Below are 14499 nucleotides of genomic sequence, written 5' to 3'. Positions count from 1 at the left end.
ACGGGAATGCCCTGTCGGGACACGGACTGTCCTGCCGGGACATGGGACCGTCCTGTCGGGATACGGACTGTCCTGCCGGGACACGGGAATGCCCTGTCGGGACACGGACTGTCCTGCCGGGACATGGGACCGTCCTGTCGGGACACGGGGATGCCCTGTCGGGACACGGACTGTCCTGCCGGGGCACGGGGGGGAGCGCGGCGGGGCCGGGGATGGCGGGGCCGGGGATGGCGGGGCCGGGGATGGCGGGGCCGGGGATGGCGGGGCCGGGGATGGCGGGGCCGGGGATGGCGGGGCCGGGGATGGCGGAGGGAAGTGACGCTCCCCCCGCCGGCCCCGCGCCCGCCCCGCCCCAGGAAGCGACGCGCTGGCGGCTCTGACGTTCGGGCTGCGGAGCGATGGCGGCGCCGCTGGCGGCTCCCGCCGGGGCCGGGACCGGGACCGGGGCCGGTGTCGGGACCGGGGCCGGGAAGGCGCGGGGCGGGCGCGGGCCGGCGCTGCGCGAGGGCGCGCGGGTGTCCGCGCTGTGCCTCGCCTGGTACGGGCTCAGCGCCGGCGGCAACGTTGTCAACAAGCTGCTGCTCGGCGGGTTCCCCCGGCCCGTCACCGTCTCGCTGTTCCACATCCTGGGGCTGTGCGGGCTCCTGCCGCCGCTGCTCCGCGCGTGGAGGGTCCCGCCCGCCGGCCCCGCGCAGCTGCCGCCCCGCGCGTACCCGCGGTACATCCTCCCGCTCGCCTTCGGCAAGTACTTCGCGTCTGTGTCCGCGCACGTCTCGCTCTGGAGGGTCCCCGTGTCCTACGCGCACACAGGTGAGGCTCGAGGGGGCCCGGTGCGGTGTTTCTAGCCCGGGATGTGCCCGTGGGGGTGCCCGGTGGGATGGCCCAGAGCCCACATTGCTCATGCGGTGGGATGTCCTGGGGCCCCGCATTTGCTCGTAGTGGTGACCCGAAGCCCAGTGAGCACTCCCGTATGTGCCCAGGGTAACGTCCCGGTCCCCGGTGTGTGCTGGTACCGGATCCACACGCACTGACCTGGCGTGGCTCGTGGGGGTGCCCAGCCCGGTGTCCCAGAGCACCAAGAGCCAGCCCTGTTTGTACCAGTGCCCAGCACGGTGACAGAGAGGGCTGGCACGGTGACAGGGAGGGCTGGCACGGTGACAGGGAGGGATGTCCCAGCGCTGGCCGATTTCAGGGCTGTCGTGAGCCGGGCTCACATCCCTCCCTCTGCTCCTGGAGGCCGAGGGAGGCGGCCCAAGCTTCGTGTCCCCACCAAGTTTCTCTTCCCGTCCCCAGTGAAAGCCACGATGCCAATTTGGGTGGTTCTTCTCTCACGGATCATCATGAAGGAGAAGCAGACGACAAAGGTGTGTACAGGTTTGTTGAGGTTTCTTCTCTTGGTGGTGTTTGGGCTGTGCTGTCCTGGCTGGGGTCAGCAGAGCTCAGACTTTGGGTAGCTGGGTGAGTTTTGTGACTGGAATTAGGTCATGCAGATTCTACAGGTTCCTTTTCCTTTTATTGAGAATGTAAAACATGTACACACTGAGAGAGGTGATGCTCTCTGATGCACTGGGGTTTAAGTTATAGAGGATTTATTGTAGTCACTTGATTTCCCTGACCTACAGTAGTATAAAAGTTGATCCTTGGTTCTGTTAATTCTTCCTTCCCTAAATCAGCAGGATGTGTAAACTCAGCTGAAATGCAAATTCTTAGAGGATGCAAGTTCCTCCTCTGCTCCTCTTGCAGGTGTACCTGTCTCTGATCCCCATAATCACTGGTGTCCTGTTGGCCACTGTCACAGAGCTTTCCTTTGACATGTGGGGACTCATCAGTGCACTTGCTGCTACTCTGTGCTTTTCCCTTCAGAACATCTTCTCAAAGAAGGTAACAGTTCTGCTGCTCACACTGCTGCTCAGTAACCTTGTGCTTTAGCAGGACAGGATGTACTTCCAAATACATAAATATCTTTTTTTAGTTGACTTTACACTCAAAGAAGCCCAAAGGGATGGCTGTTATTTCATGTGCATGTTCCTGCAGCTCTTCCTATCTGTTGAAGCTGAAAACTGGGCAGAACTCAGAGTTTATGCTGAGCCTTTTGTTTACTCCTCATCGTGGATTTTTTTTATTAATCCTGACAGTTCAATAGTGCTTAAATTTTACAGTCTGCCTGAAAGCTTTTAATGTATCTTGTTGTATCCGATGTTTTCACTGTAGCAAAGCAGCTCATTGTCAACACTGGGCCCTTCTTCAAACCTTGGAAACAAAATTAAAGTGTGTCTGGACTCTGTTCAGTTACAAAATGATTTCTGGTTTGTAGAGCTTTTAAAATGTATTAATATCTTGTTGATACCAAGAGTCACCACTCAAACCCCTGGATTTTTTCAAATGGATATCTGATTTTCTTTGGCCATGTTTATAAGAAATCCATACTATAATAGAATGTACTTATTTTCCTAACTTATTTGCCACCTAAAGCTGTTATTGTGTCCTGACTGCTGTTCAATAATGGCTTTTGTCAGGTGTTAAGAGATTCCCGAATCCATCACCTTCGGTTGTTGAACATCCTGGGGTGTCATGCTGTGTTCTTCATGATCCCAACGTGGGTTTTGGTAGATCTTTCTTCCTTCCTGGTAGAGAATGACCTGGTAAGTGTTGTATTTAGGAAGACGATTTGCTATTTAGAAAGAAAAGAGAAAAAAAAAAAACAAACCACCACTACCCAACCAAAAAAGTGCACTAAAGTGTTTCATTGTATTTCCTGGTCAGTGTGGAAGGAAATGTTGTGAAACACCTGCAGATTGTTTCACAAAAGAATGTAAAAAAAGTGATCGTGGTGTTTATGGTGAGAATTCCTGTCCAGGTCAGGAGAGGCAGGTAATGGGTCAGTGTAAATCTCGGGAGTTGGAGACAGAACAAACACTCCCAGAATGTGTGGGGCCAGTCTGTCCCCTGGTTTCTCTGAGCTGCAAAGTTGCACAATGCAGGTTGCTCAGGGCCTCCTGAGAGTTAAGTTGAAATATTCCTCCTGCCAGTGGCAGGTACGAAGTGACTCAAGTTGTATTTGTGTTGTTACCTGAAACCTGAGATAATTTTTTTCTCCCACTGTTTGCTTTAACCCAGAGCACGATGTCTCATTGGCCCTGGACCTTGATGCTGCTTATAATCAGTGGGTTCTGTAACTTTGCCCAAAACGTCATTGCCTTTAGTATCCTAAACTTGATCAGCCCACTCAGTTACTCTGTTGCCAACGCCACAAAGAGAATCATGGTCATCACAGTGTCCCTCATCATGCTGCGCAACCCGGTCACCAGCACCAACGTCCTGGGAATGATGACAGCCATCCTGGGGGTCTTCTTGTACAACAAGGTGAGGGGCTTCTTGGTTTGTGTGCTTGGTGAATGCAGTTGAAACAGTCCTGTAGATTTGAATTATCTGCTGGACAAGTTAAGAGCTGATGGGACAAAAATGTAGAGCACGGGGCATAAAGCTCCAGTGCAGAGCGTGGCCCAAGTGAAGGATTTGGGTGTTGGGTCTCTCACAATCTTTAGTTTTGATCTTAATATTTTCTGGGTGTGGCACTCAGTGCCATGGTCTAGTTGACAAGGAGGGGTTTGGGTGCAGGTTGGACTCTCTGATTTTGGAGGTGTTTTCCAACCTAAATCATAGAATGGATTGGGTTGGAAAAGACCTCCGAGATCAGCAAGTCCAACCCTTGATCCAACCCCACTGTGAGCCAACCCTTGATCCAACCCCACTGTGAGCCAACCCCACTCTGATCCAACCCAACCCCACTGTGATTCAACCCTTGATCCAACCCCACTGTGATCACCAGCCCAGGGCACTCCGTGCCCTGGGCTGGTGATCACAGTAGGGTTGGATCAAGACATGGTGGATTCTCACTCAGTGCCACATCCATAGAATCATAGAATGGATTGGGTTGGAAAAGACCTCCAAGATCTCCCTCAGTGCCACATCCATAGAATCATAGAATGGATTGGAAAAGCCCTCTGAGATCATCAAGTCCAACCCTTGATCCAACCCCACTGTGATCCAACCCTTGATCCAACCCCACTGTGATCCAACCCTTGACCCAACCCTTGATCCAACCCCACAGTAGGGTTGGATCAAGATGTGGTGGATTCTCCCTCAGTGCCACATCCATAGAATCATAGAATGGATTGGGTTGGAAAAGACCTCCAAGATCTCCCTCAGTGCCGCATCCATAGAATCATAGAATGGATTGGAAAAGCCCTCTGAGATCATCAAGTCCAACCCTTGATCCAACCCCACTGTGATCCAACCCTTGATCCAACCCTTGATCCAACCCCACTGTGATCCAACCCCACTGTGATCCAACCCTTGATCCAACCTTGATCATCAAGTCCAACCCTTGATCCAACCCCACTGTGATCACCAGCCCAGGGCACTCCGTGCCCTGGGCTGGTGATCACAGTAGGGTTGGATCAAGACATGGTGGACCCTCACTCAGTGCCACATCCATAGAATCATAGAATGGATTGGGTTGGAAAAGCCCTCTGAGATCATCAAGTCCAACCCTTGGTCCAACTCCAGTCCCTTTACCAGATCATGGCACTCAGTGCCACGGCCAAGCTCAGGTTAAAAACCTCCAGGGATGGGGAATCCACCCCCTCTCTGGGCAGCCCATTCCAATCCCTGATTCCTCTCTCTGCAAAGAATTGTTTTCTGATATCCAAAAATAATTCTGGCATTCCATGAAAAACATTCTGTCTTCCTTTCCTAGACAAAGTATGATGCAAACCAAGAAGCAAAGAAGCAGCTGCTTCCAGTCACTACTGGAGACCTTGTGAATTTGGAACGGCATCGAAACCCTCCGGAAAAGTCTCCGAATGGACTCCCAGTGTTTGCCCAGCACGGAGATTTCCAGTACGGCCGAACCAACGTCCTCACAGACCATTTCCAGTACGGCCGCCAGAGCTACCCCACAACCTACAACCTGAACCGCTTTGATATTTAGAATCCTGGCCAGCAGGTACAGACTGGGACTTTATCAGAGTGTCCCCAGCATTATCAGAAACTGCCAGTGCATCCGTGAATGTCACAAGCCATGGACTGGGCAGGTTTGGCAGCAGGGCAGGTGCCTGTGCAGGGGAGCTGGGCAGACCTGCAGCTGCTGCTGGGTGGAGCTTTAAACGTGGAGCAGCCAGAGCTGAGACTGGAATCTTCTGCAGAGATCCTGGTGTTAACTGCAGGATGGAACATCTGTCACTGCTCCTTTCAGTTATTCACTTGGCAGCTGAATTCTGGCCAGTATCTTGTTCCCAGGCTGGTAACGTTACCTTTAATTTGTTCTCTAATAATGTTTTAATGGTACTTTTAATGAAGCTTTCAGAAGGAAATGGAAGTGAAGCATAAATGAGGATTTGTTTGAGGAGGACTGACTGAGGTGTATCAGTTGCAAACAGGTAAACCTGAGTTCATCTCGAGCACCTGTGGAGCTCCACGTGGATATTCACGAGTGTTGTGCCTCTGCTCTCAGTCCTGGAGGACACACCAGAGTGTTTCTGAAGGATTGATCTCTCCCAGAACTCTGTGCTGCAGGCACAGAGAAACAACTCTCTAAATCACTGTTGCCCCAGTCACTGTAGAGAACACCCAAGCCAGCTGAAAATCATAGTTGTTTCCAAATCATGTTGAGTCCTGTAACTTCAGACATTGCTCTTCCTTGGCCATGCAGGAAACTCCTTCACAAATAAAGTGTTTGGAATAATATGATTTTATTTTTTTACTTGCTTCACACCTGTTCTTCCAAAACTCTTTTGTTGCTTGAGGGGTTGAAAGATGTGAGGTGTTTTGTTCTCAGTTTTATGCATAAAATGTGCTGTCTTATGATTCCTATCTTATGACTGAATTGATTTGAAGAATCATAATTCTTAATTGTTTCTTGAGTCTTTTTAGCCTCTGTGTGGTGGGTTTAATTTCTTAATTTCTGCTGTTGGAGTAGCTGTGTGGATTTAGCCTGACTTCCATTTTCTGCTGAAAGGAGTTGAATTTTGTATCCTGTGCTCTTCCTGCAGCTCCCCTGGCTTGAAAAGGAAATTAAGGAGAAATTACTTGAATCAGCAGTAAATAGAGTATTTATGGTAAAGAACTGATTTAGTATAAATGAACTTATTTAATTCTAGACAAGGTGACTGTGTGTGTCAGGTACTGCATTTGTGCATGGAAGGAGCAAAGTTGGGGGGTCTCATTGCTTTGAATGAAGTGAAACCCAGTGTTGAATTTGGGTTTCCCTGAATCAGATTTTTGTTATGGCTTTAGCAAAAGATTTTTGGGTCCTGCCCTGGCAAGTTGGTGGATAGTGAGACTTTGATGGCCTCGGTGTTGTTGTTCTTTCACTAGAGAGGTAACAGACACCAATTCAGGGTGTGGCACCAAACGCTCCCTCCTCTTATTTGCTGCTTCACAAACCACCTTTCCATGATGTGATGATGATTTGGCTCCTTTCTGGATAATAAAGAGTTTATTTTTAAGTGCAAAATCAAGCAGATTTTATTCTTTTGGGGTGGTAGTTACATGAACAGCCTCCCACCATACAGCCCAAAAGAGGAAATGGTCCTTCTGAACCTGTAGAGTGGGTTCAGTTTGTGTGTGAGCAGAACTGCCTCCCCTTTGCTGCAGCTCAGTCTGTGCATTCAGCTCAGAACTTGGGCTTTTAGGTTAGAAAGTGTAAATAAATCTGGGGTGAACAAGATCATGAGGAAAACTTTCCTTCAGGTGAAATTTCTTTTGCCAGTTCCAGTATAATTATTTCTTTTTAATTTGGGGAAAGTGCCCAAAGTGTATTTCTGAGGCTCACTCTGCACTATTTCCATCCATGTCCAAAGGCTTGTGTGGGCTCTGGGTTTGGATTAGGGGCTGACTGCAAAGGACTGATGTGAACATGAGAGATTTACACTGAGAATTTCAAGAGCAGGTGAGTTCAGCTGCTTCCCAGGGGAGCTGCTTGTGACCTGTCAGACCCCTGCAAATGCTGTACCACATTCTTTGTGCCTGTTTCCCACCTGGGAAATGGGAATAATCCTTCCCTACTTCACAGGGGGGTGAAGTAGCAGAGAAAAGGGATGTTCAAGAGTACAATGAGTTCATTGCTCCATCCTCTGCTGTGGCTGCTGTGCCATCTGTACAACCCCAGCTGTTTTGTGCAGTAAATCCCCACAGGTCTGAGGCTTTATTAAATACCTTTAGATGGTTCCCTTTCACAGAACACACCCAGGCCTTTTTTGCTTGCCCTGCACATCATGGCAGGTCTTCAGCTCAGCTTTTTCTGGCAGCAAGTGAGGGCTTTCTGTTCACAATTACTCACCCCAGTACCTGCTCTGGGCTCGTGGCCTCTCTCTGAAATAAAGCAGAGCAAAAAGGGACTGACCCAAATGAGGAGCTTGTCCATTTAGGGCCCAGAGAGTGAATCTCTTCCCTGGAGACTCCTGGCAGTGCTCCTGCTGCTCCAGTTCAGCTCTGTGGTCAGCAGGGTAATTGTGTGTAATTAAAACAGGAGTGAGGTGGTTGCAGGGGATGGTTTGGTGGGTCCTGGCTCCAGGTCCTTGAGCAATATTGCCACATTCAGGGAAGGGAAGTGTCTGGTGCTGTTGTAATGTGTATTTTAAACCTGAACCTCCCTGGGATGTTGTTCAGCAAAGTGAAACATTTGTGTTCACATGGTTTGTAAATTAACAATGTATTTAACTCTGGAGAAAGGATGGAAACACTGGAATAAAAAGGGCAAATTAGACAATGCTGTATAATGACCTTGTTATTAAAGCCAGGGGGGTGGGATTGGGGTTATTCCTTGCAGGAAGATTTGGGAGTGCCACAATGGCCACCTGTGAGGGACTGGATTGATGTTCTGCTGTGTGGGTGATGCCTCTGAGTGGTCTCAGAGCCCTGAAACTGCTGTAACCAGGATTAGGACACCAGGGACTGGTGTCCTGTGAGATCTTTTGATTTCCATTCTGCATTTTTAACATGTAAATACATCACAACACAGGGAAATTCTTCCCCAAACAGTCCTGAATAGTTCTAGAAGTACCAAAACCTGTCTCTGCCCACTCCATGTGGTTTTCTGTTGGTGGTTCCAAAGAGTATTTGGTGCTTTTTCAAGAGACCCTCGAAATATTTCCATTGCAGACTCAATTTTAGCACCCAGGGGTAGTTAAAGCATCTCTGTCATCTGGTAAAATGCTTGTGGTTTTTAAGTCACTGGATGTTAAATAAAATTGAGACAATAGTTGGGATTTGTAGGTGGGGAGTGATTTGTAAAAGTCCTGTCAGTAATTTGGGGTCAACCCCTGATGGCTCCTGAAAATTCAGAGTTTTTCTTTCTAATCTGTGTTCAAACCCACATGTTTCTGGTGGAGCATTTTTGCAGCAGAAGGAACTTCTGCCATGCAGCTCTTTGGGAAAGAGGTGCAATATAAATAAAAGTTTTGTTGTTTTAAGGCTTAAATTTCTGAGCCAGGTTGTGGAGTTGTTAAAAATAATTCTGAGAGCTCTTTGTGGTGAAACAAGCCTGAAGTGACAGGTGTGGGAGACACTCAGTGTGTGGGTTCCAGGTGAAGTCACTGGGAAAAAAATGTGCTTTTTGTTGCTTTTTTTTAGGTTACAACTCCATAAATTGATGTGAATATGGGTGGGTTGACAAAAAAAAATAATCCCAGCCAAGCTGACAGTCCTTCCTGTGTGAAATCCTGCACTTCAAATGGAAACTTTGGTGCTGTTTTCCTGATCTCCAACTCCTGTGAGAAGCTCTGGATGTCACTGAGCTCCCTGTGGATACTGCTGGGATCCTTTATGGGCTGGTGGGAATAATCCCAGTGGGAATTCCAGGAGCTGGGACTCCTTCCTGCCTGGGGCCAGGTGTGCAGGTGGTTCTCAGCAAACACCTTTGTCAGGAACCTGCAGCTTTGGGGTGTTCTGTGGGTCAGGGAGACTGAACAGGCTGTGATGGAAAAGCAGGAATGTTGTGTTGGGATGAAAGGTGGGAGCAGGAAAACTTATATAAGGCAAGATTTGAACTTAATCTGGTCTTTTGGGATCTGTGAGTCTCCAGGACTCAGAATCGTGGGCAGAGTCTGGATTATGATTTCTTTTTTTATATATATATTTGTAATTTGGATACACAGCAACATCCATTTCATGAGGTTTTATATCTGGGGATGAAACAGTTGGGTCTTCATGGTATGTCTGGTAAATAATAAAAAGTTTTTTTTGTGAAGGTGCCTCGAGTGTTCTCTCTGTGATGGGAACTCCTGGGAAGGGAATTCAATGCCTGAAATGAGGACAGTGAGTCCAGCTCCAGGTGCCCACTGGATATGGAGGCTTTTGGGTGATTCCAAGGTGTTCTCCTCCACCTGCAGCTTCAGTTTACCTGAAATATCAAAAGGACATCAAATTATTTGGGTTTTGATGTCTGGTTGTCATGTCCAAGGTCCTCGAGTGTGCCAGGGGGTTGTGAGGGGTTTGAGTCATGTCAGTAGAGAAGCTGAGCGATTTCTGCTGTTCCTCGGACCCTCTGGGATGTGACACTGCTCCATCAGCACCTTCTTTTGGAAGGAATTGGTCCCTGAACATTGAAAATCACGTCGACTAAATCTCGATTGTTCGAGCCAAGTTATCTTTATAAATAATTAATAATACAGACGTTTGACGTGCAGCACGTCAGGTCCTTCCCCAGTAACACCGTTCTGTTGGCACTCGGACCGGACCGACTCTTTTTTCCGCTCATTTCCTTAATTTTTAATTATATTTCCGCCCCTCACGGCGTGAGGGGGGGGGCGGCTGTCACGTGACCTGCGCCGCGCGCCGTCTCCATAGCGACGGCGCCGTAAAGCGCGGCCGCGCGGGTGTCGCGCTCGGTGCGTGCGGTGCGGCCCAGCGGCCCCGGGACCGCGGCCATGGAGATGCCGCTGCCGCCCGAGGGTGAGGGAGCGGCGTGGCCGGGTCGGGATCGGGGGGACTCGGGGGGTATCGGGGGGTGTCGGGGGAACGGGGAGCGAGCGGGGACCGCGGGGACTAACGGCGCCGCCTCCCCACAGACCAGGAGCTGCGGAATGTCATCGACAAGCTGGCGCAGTTCGTGGCGCGGAACGGGCCCGAGTTCGAGAAGATGACGATGGAGAAGCAGAAGGAGAACCCCAAATTCTCCTTCCTCTTCGGCGGCGACTTCTACGGCTACTACAAGTACAAGCTGGCCCTGGAGCAGCAGCAGCGTGAGTGGGGCGGGTCGGGGCCGGCCCGGGGCCTCTCCCGCCACCCCCGGGCCCGGCCGCGGGGACACTTTTGTCCCTCCCACCTCGCCTGCCCCGCCGGGCCCGGTTTGCAGCCTCTTCTTGTGCTCTGAGCGCCGGGGAGTTTGTGAGCGCTGCCCCGGGGTGGGTTTGGAGCCGGGCGGGGGGAGCGGGAGGTGCGGGGGGACACGGAGCGGGGACACGGAGCGGGGGATACAGATCTGGGGGACAGAGAGCGGGGTCACCGGGCTGGGGACACAGAGCGGGGGACACAGAGCTCGGGGACACCGGGCTGGGGACACAGAGCTCGGGGACACAGAGCGGGGGACACCGGGTTGGGGACACAGAGCGGGGGATACAGAGCGGGGACACCGAGCGGGGGGACACAGAGCTCGGGGACACCGGGCTGGGGACACAGAGCGGGGGGACACAGAGCTCGGGGACACCGGGCTGGGGACACAGAGCGGGGGATACAGAGCTCGGGGACACAGAGCTGGGGACACAGAGCTGGGGACACCGAGCGGGGGGACACAGAGCTTGGGGACACAGAGCTTGGGGACACAGAGCTGGGGACACCGGCCTGGGGACACAGAGCTCGGGGACACAGAGCTGGGGACACCGGCCTGGGGACACAGAGCTCGGGGACACAGAGCTGGGGACACAGAGCTGGGGACACAGAGCTGGGGACACAGAGCTGGGGACACCGAGCTTGGCACCCGGATCGCTCCCGCCCCGGGGCCGCGCTTGTGCCGGAGTTGTTCCTCTGGAAGTGCCCAAGGAGTTGCTGACTCTCCTCTTGAGCACCATCCACTCGCGATTTTGCGTTTATCGTGGAATATCCTGAGTTGGAAGGGACCTGTCGGGGTCGTCGAGTCCAACTCCTTGCCCTGTGCAAGACAGCCCAAGAATCCCACCGTGTGCCTGAGAGCCTTGTCCAGGCAGTTCTGGACACCCTCTGAGTGAGGGTCTCTTTGGAGCCAGCCCCATTCTCTCACCCGTGGTCTGGCTGTTTCTTCGGGAGGTTTACTTTCCAAATTTGCTGTCTGGTAGTGTTGTGCAAGCAAAGCCAAGACCTGGAGGCTTCTGCCCAGATCCAGCCCCTGCCCCAGCCCTCGCTCCCGCCGGCTGCGCCCCTCCCGGCCCCGCAGGGCACGCCCTCCGTGGAGGAGCTTATCCAGCAGAGTCAGTGGAACCTGCAGCAGCAGGAGCAGCACCTCCTTGCTATGAGACAGGTTGGTTTGAGGGAAACACTCACCTGGTTTATCCCAGGCTGCAGGGGGTGTAGGAGTGAGGAGGGGAGGAGGAGGAGAGGGTGTTTTGCTGGGGTGGGTAGAGGGAATAATGCTTTCCTTTTTCTGCTGTGGTAAATGCCATCACCTCCCTGGAATGGATGTGTCTGAGGTGCAGGCAAGATTGAGCTGTGATTAAAAGCTTCTTATTTACTCTGAAAAACTTTCTTGGTTTTAGAGCAGAACAAATTGTGTCTGCTTTAATCTTGGTTTAATGCTGCAGCTTGCTGGGATCTGCAAGACATTCCAGTGTGTGGCATTCTGAGCTGGATCTGATTAGGGGTGTGTGCTGGTTTGAAGGTGAACCAGCAGGGGAAATGAACTCACCACGAGAGAGATTAAAAGTCAGAGCTAAAATTTAATAATAATATTACAATAACAACACTGACACACAAGGGAAATTGCTTTCAACTCACAATACCCCAGCAGTACAACCCAGTGTCCTGGGGCACAAACCCAAGGGGGGTTTGTTTGCCCTTGTGCTGAGACTCCTGTGGCTCCCCCAAGTCCAGAGCAAAAGGAAAAGAAAAACCTGTTGGTGCAGGCGAGGGCTGTGGTCTGGGCGAGAGCGGTGATCTCCTCCTGTCGAGGTCCTGCTGCTGCTCTGGATCCGACAAGAAGTTCCCGAGGTCTTCTTACCCACCCCTTATGTACCCTCAGGGAGCTCTCAGTCCCTCCCCCTGGGCGGGGACTCACACAATGGGTGATTAACTCTGGGAGCCAGGGGGTGTTGAACTGTTGATGGCCCATTAGCAGCTCCGCCCCCCTCAGGCTGGGTGTGAAGTGATAATGGCTCCCTGGGCAGCTGCTGCTAATGGCCCATTGTCCTTGGGAATGAATAGAGGGGGTAGAATACACAGCTTTGATCACCCTCACACAGGGTTAGCTGGTCCCTCCTGCTGAACTAGGACATTATCCACCCCTTATTCTACTCCATCTAGTCATTCCCAAATTAATTCCCTTTTTACCTATACATATATATACACATATATACGATGAAACATTACAAACTCTTCTCGCTCAAAATTAGGTCCCCTTGTGGTACACATCGTGTTTCTCCATCTTTTTGCATTACCCACCAAGTGCAACCAGGCCCTTGAGCAAAGACAATCCCTCGGATGGGTTTGCCTTTGTTTGAGGTGGGACTCACCCAAACAGTCTTTCCTAACATACCTCTCATATGGACCACAGGGACTTTATCTCCATCTACAGTATTCAAGAGTTCTAATTGGGCAGGGCCAGCTCGATTGATGGAGCCCCGGGTGTTGACCAACCAGGTGGCCTTTGCCAAATGCAGCTCCCAGTGTTTGAAAGTTCCCCCACCCAACGCCTTCAAGGTTGTTTTCAGCAGTCCATTACATCGCTCAACTTTCCCGGCAGCTGGAGCATGGTAGGGGATATGATACACCCACTCAATGCCGTGCTCTCTGGCCCAGGTGTCTATGAGGCTGTTCTTGAAGTGGGTGCCGTTGTCAGACTCTATTCTCTCTGGGGTGCCGTGTCTCCAAAGGACTTGTTTCTCAAGGCCCAGGATGGTATTCCGGGCAGTGGCGTGAGATACGGGGTATGTCTCCAGCCATCCAGTGGTTGCCTCTACCATGGTCAGCACGTAGCGCTTGCCTTGGCGTGTTTGGGGAAGTGTGATGTAGTCAACTTGCCAGGCTTCCCCATACCTGTATTTCGACCATCGTCCACCATACCATAGAGGCTTCACCCGCTTGGCCTGCTTGATGGCAGCACATGTGTCACAGTCATGGATAACCTGTGAGACACTGTCCATGGTTAGATCCACCCCTCGGTCACGAGCCCATCTGTATGTCGCATCTCTGCCCTGATGACCAGAGGCATCATGGGCCCATCGGGCTAGAAACAATTCACCTTTATGCTGCCAATCCAGATCTACCTGAGAGACTTCAATCCTGGCAGCTCGATCCACCTGCTCGTTGTTACGATGCTCCTCATTAGCCCGGCTCTTGGGTACATGAGCATCTACGTGACGGACCTTCACACTCAGCTTCTCTACCCGGGCAGCGATGTCCTGCCACATCTCAGCCGCCCAGATGGGTTTCCCTTTGCGCTGCCAGCCGGCCTTTCTCCAACGTTCCAGCCATCCCCACAAAGCATTGGCCACCATCCACGAGTCAGTGTAAAGGTAGAGTCTTGGCCACTTCTCTCGTTCAGCGATATCCAAAGCCAGCTGAACAGCTTTCAGCTCTGCAACCTGACTTGATCCACCTTGTCCTTCAGTCGCTTCTGCAACTCGACGTGTAGGACTCCATACAGCTGCTTTCCATTTCCGGCTTGTCCCTACAATGCGGCAGGAGCCATCTGTGAAGAGAGCATATCGCTTCTCCTCTTCTGGTAGCTGGTTATATGGTGGGGCCTCCTCAGCTCGTGTCACCTGCTCCTCTTCTTCTTCAGAGGACAATCCGAAACTCTCACCTTCCGGCCAGTTAGTGATGATTTCCAAAATCCCAGGGCGATTAGGATTCCCTATCCGGGTTCGCTGTGTGATCAGAGCGATCCACTTACTCCATGTGGCATCAGTGGCGTGATGGGTAGAAGGAGCTTTTCCTTTGAACATCCAGCCCAACACTGGTAGTCGGGGTGCCAGGATGAGCTGTGCCTCAGTGCCAATCACTTCTGAGGCGGCTCGAACTCCTTCATAAGCTGCCAGGATCTCTTTCTCAGTTGGGGTGTAGCTGGCCTCAGATCCTTTGTATCCCCGACTCCAGAATCCCAGCGGTCGTCCTCGAGTCTCCTCAGGTACTTTCTGCCAGAGGCTCCAGGATGGGCCATTCTCCCCGGCTGCAGTGTAGAGCACATTCTTCACATCCTGTCCTGTCCTGACTGGCCCAAGGGCTACTGCATGGGTAATCTCCTGTTTAATCTGCTCAAAGGCTTGTTGTTGTTCAGGGCCCCACTGGAAATCATTTTTCTTCCGTGTC

General features: G+C 51.6%; 2 protein-coding genes across 5 annotated transcripts in view; both read left to right on the top strand.

Moving 5' to 3' along the window:
• The first annotated feature begins 387 nt into the window (after positions 1-387).
• SLC35E1 (solute carrier family 35 member E1) lies at positions 388-9254 on the top strand. The gene is made up of 6 exons (XM_071578193.1): positions 388-810; positions 1294-1364; positions 1744-1881; positions 2517-2642; positions 3118-3363; positions 4760-9254. The coding sequence occupies exons 1-6, from the start codon at positions 399-401 to the stop codon at positions 4991-4993; spliced, it is 1227 nt and encodes a 408-aa protein (XP_071434294.1). The 5' UTR covers positions 388-398; the 3' UTR covers positions 4994-9254.
• Positions 9255-9869: 615 nt separating this feature from the next.
• Positions 9870-14499, top strand: part of CHERP (calcium homeostasis endoplasmic reticulum protein) — a 21629-nt gene continuing 16999 nt past the window's right edge. For all 4 annotated transcript variants that reach the window (XM_071577808.1, XM_071577811.1, XM_071577806.1 and 1 more), the window contains exons 1-3: positions 9870-9954; positions 10071-10244; positions 11313-11494. In XM_071577808.1, coding sequence (XP_071433909.1) covers positions 9930-9954; positions 10071-10244; positions 11313-11494 — 381 coding nt within the window. In that variant the 5' untranslated portion in view covers positions 9870-9929. The remainder of the gene's footprint in view (positions 9955-10070; positions 10245-11312; positions 11495-14499) is intronic.

The sequence above is a fragment of the Pithys albifrons genome, chromosome 27, assembly GCF_047495875.1.
Source record: "Pithys albifrons albifrons isolate INPA30051 chromosome 27, PitAlb_v1, whole genome shotgun sequence".
In the NCBI taxonomy this organism is placed as follows: domain Eukaryota; kingdom Metazoa; phylum Chordata; class Aves; order Passeriformes; family Thamnophilidae; genus Pithys; species Pithys albifrons.
The sequence above is the reverse complement of the archived record's forward strand: the minus strand, read 5'-3'. Positions and strand labels throughout refer to the sequence as shown.

Excerpts from the sequence above, each read along its gene's own strand:
- SLC35E1 (XM_071578193.1), top strand. The coding sequence starts at position 399 with ATGGCGGCGCCGCTGGCGGCTCCCGCCGGGGCCGGGACCGGGACCGGG. Across the intron at positions 2,643-3,117 it reads TCCTGGTAGAGAATGACCTG|AGCACGATGTCTCATTGGCC; the intron begins GTAAGTGTTGTA and ends GCTTTAACCCAG. Across the intron at positions 3,364-4,759 it reads GGGTCTTCTTGTACAACAAG|ACAAAGTATGATGCAAACCA; the intron begins GTGAGGGGCTTC and ends TTCCTTTCCTAG.